The 7,460-nt window shown below is 36.0% G+C and overlaps 1 protein-coding gene across 1 annotated transcript; it reads left to right on the forward strand.

Annotated features, from left to right (window-relative positions):
- The first annotated feature begins 1,555 nt into the window (after positions 1-1,555).
- Positions 1,556-5,345, forward strand: LOC127455841 (extracellular calcium-sensing receptor-like). The gene is made up of 7 exons (XM_051723991.1): positions 1,556-1,713; positions 1,959-2,247; positions 2,339-3,059; positions 3,095-3,132; positions 3,210-3,437; positions 4,151-4,274; positions 4,435-5,345. Exons 1-7 carry the CDS (start codon positions 1,577-1,579, stop codon positions 5,343-5,345), a joined length of 2,448 nt encoding a protein of 815 aa, XP_051579951.1. The 5' UTR covers positions 1,556-1,576.
- Positions 5,346-7,460: the final 2,115 nt, after the last annotated feature.

Raw genomic sequence — 7,460 nt, forward strand, 5'->3', positions numbered from 1 at the left:
CCTCAAGTTGCATGCAGTTTTATTTTTTAACCGCTAGAGAGCCAAAAGTTACATAGTGTAGCTTTAAATCACTTCAGGTCAGGAATTTAATATCACCCTCAGGTTTAGGCTATAAATAAATACATGGTAACCACGTGTGAATTGTGTGATACATTAACATAGACATTTCAAGAAGTGGAAAGTGTACATGATGTCGTATCTTAGTTAATATTACACTTGACTCAGATATGAACAATTAACAGAGACCTTAAAAGGAGTCGAGACCATGCACATCCAATCTGAAATCACACCATGCACATTTTCATTCATAAGGTTTACATTATAGAAATATTCGATGCACAGATTCATAAATTCATTATAATTTAGAATATGTTCATTTTTCAGTGTCGCTTTATGCTTGTGCTTCTTGGATTATCAATCAAAAAAAATATATATATTATTCGGATGAATCCATTATTCGTTTTGAAGTCATTATTCGTGCCTTTCCGAATAGGGTATTCGGCTTCGGGCACATACCTAGTTGTTTGACAAGTAACATGAGTGCTTTATCAACATATTCATAAAATTGCTAAAAAATAAAATAAAATAAAAAACAGACAAGCAGGCGATTCTCAGCGCCCTCATGATTTGACAGACTTATGAGCAAAAAGGTTCAAATTTATTGATTCATCGCCTCTGTGATATACTGGTCAACCACTTCATTGAACATCGAAAAAATTGATTATATATATATATATATATATATATATATATTTTTTTTTTTTTTTTTTTTTAATAAAACCAATTCAAAAATATACTTGAATAAACACACACGCACGCATGCACGCACACACACACACACACACACACACACAAACACACATGTTGGTGCGGCCATCCTTATAAGGATTCTCCATAGACAAAATAATTTTTTTACTGTACGAACAATAGATAATATCCCCTAACCCTACCCCTAAACCTAACCCTCACAAAAAACTTTCTGCATTTTTACATTTGCAAAAAAACATAATTTAGTATGTTTTTTAAGCGATTTGAATTATGGGGACACTAGAAATGTCCTCATAAACCACATTTATAGCAGAATACCCTTGTAATTACCAGTTTATAACCTAAATAAAAGTCCTCGTAAACCACCCAAATCTGCCCACAAAAACATTTAATTATCAACCAAGTGAGCAAGTGTACAAGTAAAAATATGAAGAAAATAATATGTAGTAGTGTAGGCTTTATTGGATACTAGGTCCAAATCTAAGTGCACTGTAAAAATGGTCTATTCCAATATTCAGTTTTACAATTAGGCTAATAATTCTCATGAATCAAGTCATTCAAATCAAAGCCATTAGCCTGACTGTATTCCACCCCGGTTTACCTTGCTCATGTCCTGCCATATGATGTAACTGCCTACATTCTGAATCATTCATCCATATTAATTATGTTTATAAAAGTGCAAATAATGTATCAGATCGTTTGCATTTGGCAGTCACAGATGAGCTCAATCTTTGGGATGTTTATCTTTCTTTACACACTCCTGCTTTTCTATCATCTTCAGGCAAAGGCGGAAAAGACTCTTTGCCGAATGATGGGAGAACCTAAATACCCACTTTTGTCCAAGGATGGAGATATAACAATTGGAGGAATTTTTGCAATCCACAGTAAAGAAACATTACCTTCATTTGAGTTTACACAGAAATCTCAGCTTCTATCATGCACCAGGTTTGTTACATTGGAAACTAGAGAATATGTATTTAATACAAACATATTTGAATGAAAATACATTGCAACATATCTATATACATATGTATTTAATAACAGCAAACTAGTATAACATCTGGAATGTTACAGTTTCAAGTATAAATCATATGTGAAATAAAAAAAAAAGTAAGAATAAACTTTATTTTTCACCCTATTCATCTACTGATTTAGTTGGTTTTCAGACAATTGGTTTAATGTTTTCACAGTGTGACTCTGAGAGATTTTCGGCTAGCACAGATCATGATCTTTGCCATTGAGGAGATTAACAGAAGTGAAAGTTTTCTTCCAAATGTTTCTATTGGCTACAAAATTTATGATACCTGTAGTTCTATACTGTCTTCAATGAGTGCAACTATGTCAATGATGAATGATCAGGACACTGCAGCAGTTGACAGATGTAATGGACAATCTCCTTTACATGCTATCATAGGGGAAACAGAGTCTTCTGCTACAGTGATTCTGTCCAGAACTACAGGACCTTTTAAAATTCCAGTGGTAAGAGGCAATAAGAGTACCTTTTTGACTTTGACACAATTAAAATACTGCTGCTCTTTCACTGTTTCCCGTGCTATATATTTTTTTCCAGATAAGCCACTCTGCCTCATGTGAATGTCTCAGTAATAGGAAAGACTACCCCTCTTTCTTCAGAACTACTGCTAGTGATTATCACCAAAGCAGAGCACTTGTATACATAGTCAAGCACTTAGGCTGGTCTTGGGTGGGAGCTGTGAACAGTGACAATGACTATGGAAATGATGGAATGGCCATATTTCTGAAAATAGCCCAGGAGGAGGGCATTTGTGTAGAGTACTCTGAGAAATTCTACAGAACAGAGCCTGAAAAACTCCTAAAAGTGGTTGACATAATGAAAAAAGGCACAGCAAAAGTAATTGTTGCATTTGTTTCATTTCTTGAGATGGGTTTATTGATTGAGCAGCTCAGTATTCAGAATATTACAGGCCTACAAGTGATTGGCGTGAAGAGCTGGGTAGCTTCAAATGAATACATCACTCCAAAAAGCTTTCGCGTGCTTGGTGGGGCACTGGGGGTTGCACTGAGAAAAATCAATATTGAAGGGTTTTCAGATTATGTTATCAACACATTTTGGGATACAGCTTTTCCATGCACAGAGAGAGATGGGAATTCTTCTCAAAATACATTAACTTGCAAAAGATATCAGGATCTGCTCGTGCTTAAAAATTACAATGAAGATGTTCCTGAACACAGATATTCAAGCTACGTATACAAAGCAGTGTATGCTGTGGCTTATGCACTACACAGTCTACTCAAGTGCAAAGAACAACAAGGTTGTGAGAAAGACCTGACAATACAACCATCACAGGTAATAATAATAAAAAGAAGAGTGCTAAACAGAGAAAAGTAGAGAGCAAGAGGGTAATTCTAATTCTGTTTGGCACTGTGTTAAAAAGCCTCAATTATAATGCCTTTTTCGCCAGGTGGTTGAGGCTCTGAAAAAAGTTAATTTCACAGTAAAGTTTGGAGATCAGGTGTGGTTTGACAGCACTGGCGCTGCAGTAGCCCAGTATGACGTCGTGAACTGGCAGCAGGACTCAGATGGATCATTCCACTTTAAACCAGTGGGTTACTATGATGCCTCAAATCCCCCTCATCAGCGCTTTGTGCTTAACACTGAAAACATAATTTGGGCTGGAGGACAGCTGGAGGTAAATGGCAACTTGTTTGTCCTATAGTTTGTTTTAACTGGTAGAACAAAATGTTAAAAATTTAAGATAATTCTTGTAATGTAAATACTTTTGTATTGTAAATACTATTCAAAACACATTATGTGTTCTGTTGAAAACAATGGTGGTGTTAATGTCCTTTAAGGCTACACTTTTACGAATGTTATAAAATGATTGTAGCCTGCACAACAATGGCTCAGTGTCCTTGCCTTTACACTTATACAGGTACTGTATATGGAATGTCAAACTTCAAAAAAGTAGATTCTTGTATTTTAGATACTTATATATGAAAAAGAGAAACTTCATATGGGTAAATGTATATAAAAAAAAAATAATTTAAATGCTGAACGGCATAAATTCAGAGCAAAAAGGCCAAGTGATGATGCGGTTTGATCAAGCTTAGAAAAGGAACGGCAGAGGGTGTTACTGCACGGTATTGGGGCAGTACCATTATGCATAATAGACAGTACTATGCTAGGCAGACTGAGCTATGGTATACAATTTCTATAACAACACTTTCAAATGATTTTTATGTTCCCAACAATTATTCACAGTATACTAGCCTACAATAGCTCCCATTTTAGTGGTATGCAACAAAGAACCAATTCTCTATTCTCAATAATATTAAAAGATTTATCTTCAATCTTCATTAAGTCATTAAGAAAACTGTATATATAATAAATTTTTCCATGTAGAAGCCAAGGTCTGTGTGCAGTGAGAGCTGTCCACCAGGCACGAGAAAATCTGCCCAGAAAGGAAGACCTGTCTGCTGTTATGATTGTATTCCATGTGCAGAAGGAGAGATCAGTAAAGAGACAGGTAATCATCAGCCCATTTCAGAGTTCCAAAGAAAATTGGTTAGTTGCTCTTTTTGTGTTCTCCTTCTACTGTTCAAGATGCAGTTACTTATCAAAGGAATTCATAAATAAAATAATTTTATTTTTGCCTCTAACAATAGTGATTATAACTTCCTTTTCAGATTCAAATAACTGCAAGCAGTGTCCAGTGAAATATTGGTCTAATGCTGAGAAAAATGAATGTGTGTTAAAGGCTGTAGAGTTTCTTTCATTCACAGAAGTTATGGGTATAGTGCTAGTCTTTTTCTCACTGTTTGGAATAGGATTAACTGTGCTGGTGGCCACCCTGTTTTACAGCAAGAAGGACACCCCCATAGTAAAAGCCAACAACTCAGAACTGAGCTTCCTGCTGCTCTTCTCACTGACTCTGTGTTTTCTCTGTTCACTTACTTTCATCGGTCGGCCCACTGAGTGGTCCTGTATGTTGCGTCACACAGCGTTTGGCATCACATTTGTCCTCTGTATCTCCTGTGTTCTGGGAAAAACAATAGTGGTGTTAATGGCCTTCAAAGCTACACTTCCAGGAAACAATGTCATGAAATGGTTTGGTCCTCTTCAACAGAGACTCAGTGTTCTTGCTTTTACACTTATACAGGTTCTTATCTGTGTGCTTTGGATAACAATATCTCCTCCTTTTCCCTATGAAAATATGAAATACTATAAGGAAAAGATCATTCTTGAGTGCAGTCTGGGTTCTACAATAGGTTTCTGGGCTGTGCTGGGTTATATTGGCCTACTGGCACTGTTGTGCTTCATTCTGGCTTTTCTAGCTCGCACTCTGCCTGATAACTTCAATGAAGCCAAATTCATCACATTCAGTATGCTCATATTCTGTGCTGTATGGATCACATTTATTCCAGCTTATGTCAGTTCTCCTGGAAAATTTACTGTAGCTGTGGAGATATTTGCCATTTTAGCCTCAAGCTTTGGTTTACTTTTTTGTATATTTGTACCAAAATGTTTTATCATTCTTTTTAAGCCTGAACAAAATACAAAGCAACATGTGATGGGAAAAATGGCATTTAAGCCCTAATGAGAAAATAAAATAACATTGCCATATTAATGTTGCAATGGTTTTCATTATTTAGAAAAAAATAGAATTTAAGCTAATTAAAAACAAACCATCAAACTTACATACTAAACAGAAAGCATCATGCAGCTGTGTAAGTTGCATCTAGAAATTATGTAATCAAATCGGTACAGTTATGGTAAAGTTACGTTGATGTTACACAATAGTGAAAAAAGGAAATGTAAAATCAAAACCAGCTTTAGGTGGCAGGAGCTGTCCTCAGTAATGTCCCCATTTTTTTTTTTTTTTTTTTTTTTATATATTTACATTTACATTTAGTCATTTAAAAGACTCTTATAACCAAAGCGACTTACAAATGAGGAACATTTCAAGCAATTTGTCATACAAAGTTCAACAACATCTACAGTGTTGTACTGCTAAGCTCTCAAGGTGGCTGGAGTAGTATAGGTGCTACAGCAGAAAAAAGAGACAGAGAAGGATTGTGTGTGTGTGTGTGTGTGTGTGTGTGTGTGTGTGTGTATACAGTAAGTGCAAGTTAAGTTCAAAAGTAAGTGCAAATATAGCTGCAAGCAGCGATGATGACCATTTCCACTGGTGGCTTTCGGAAAACAATGCAAGGTGGACACATGCATTTGGAATTTGACATTATTCTAAACAATTTTGTAGCAATTTGGATAAATATAAGATAACTATTTAAAAGTCTGTTGTAAGAGCCACACTTCCTGCTGTAAGTGATGCTATGTCCGGGACCCAAAATAGTCAAATCCATGTGATTAGCCCCCAACATACATCTCAATTTTGATCTAAATCACACATTGCACACAGAAGATATGAGACACTTCTTGTTTCCCATTTTTTGGCATTAATTTAATGCCTCGCCATGGCAACACCATTCAATATTTCAAAATATGTTCGCAATATAGCATCTTCAATATCTTGGCATAATGTTGTATAAATGTGGTGACAGTCTCATGAATCCCCTAGGAGGAGCATTTAAAAGTTCAGAGAATGCAGTATTCAAAAAATCCAAAATTTACAACTTCCTGTTGGGCAGAGCTAATAATTATAATTCTGAAAGTTGTCCAGCTTGATGGTTGATGCATGTATCAAGTTCAAGGCTCTGATGCTGGCAGTCATTGGGTCTGGTCCAGCATACCTCAAATCATTTCTGCAGAGCTACACGCCCCACTAGAAGCCTGCGGTCGGCTAAGGAATGTCACCTTGTTGTACCAACACAAAGAGGCACCAAAACACATTCCCGGATTTTCAGGAAAACAAATACTTTGTTTTATATAAAAAAACTTCATCAATGTCACAAACTTGGTACCAAATTAAAGCTTAATAACTCAGATTTTATCTATTTTGCAATTAGAACATTACAGTGAAAACATTTAAAAATGTTACGAGTGCAATTTTAAAACATGTGACATGTGAGCGGCAGTACTTATGTTTCATGTTATCTACTTATTATCCAATCCAATGATTGAAGAAAAAAACAGCATGCATTCCATTGTGAGTGTCCACTGATGAAAATGCAACAAAAACATTAGATTGGTTAAATAAAATTTTTACCTTCTAGTTGAAGTTCTGTTAATATTTTTGCACCTGTGGTTATATGGCAGTTTATTCACCTGAAATGTCCAATTGTTTTTAACGAAGTGTATTATACAGGATAAGCTTTTATGTATGTAAATATGTTTGATGCTGTTTGTTAAAATAAATGTATACATAATATAATATAAATGTGAATCTATCTATCTATCTATCTATCTATCTAGTATGTCAGCCGGCAACCGAAAGGGATGGCTGAAGGGGGTCCAGTGCCATCACCCAGCATCGCTAATGGAGTCAGTGCAGCTGGTGTGTGTGTGTGTGTGTGTGGTAGACATCTGCCTTTCCTGTGGAGTAGGAAGCGGGAGTCGGGTGACTTCCTGTTTTCCAATTTTCGCCATAAATGTATTGCTTCGCCATGATGACACTGTTTAAAATATCAAAAATCCATTTGCAATTTAGCATCTACAATGGCAATGGCGTGATATTGCACAAATTTGGTTCCAGTCACATGAATGCCATAGGAGGAGTATTGTCAAATGCCCTTCCTTGAAAGTAGACGAGAGC

Source organism: Myxocyprinus asiaticus, chromosome 18 (genome assembly GCF_019703515.2).
Source record: "Myxocyprinus asiaticus isolate MX2 ecotype Aquarium Trade chromosome 18, UBuf_Myxa_2, whole genome shotgun sequence".
Classification (NCBI taxonomy): domain Eukaryota; kingdom Metazoa; phylum Chordata; class Actinopteri; order Cypriniformes; family Catostomidae; genus Myxocyprinus; species Myxocyprinus asiaticus.

Bases quoted from the DNA above. Each gene is read 5' to 3' on its own strand.
- LOC127455841 (XM_051723991.1), top strand. From the start codon at position 1,577: ATGATGGGAGAACCTAAATACCCACTTTTGTCCAAGGATGGAGATATA. The intron at 3,438-4,150 runs GTAAATGGCAAC...TTTTCCATGTAG, and splicing joins GGGCTGGAGGACAGCTGGAG to AAGCCAAGGTCTGTGTGCAG. The intron at 4,275-4,434 runs GTAATCATCAGC...CTTCCTTTTCAG, and splicing joins AGAGATCAGTAAAGAGACAG to ATTCAAATAACTGCAAGCAG.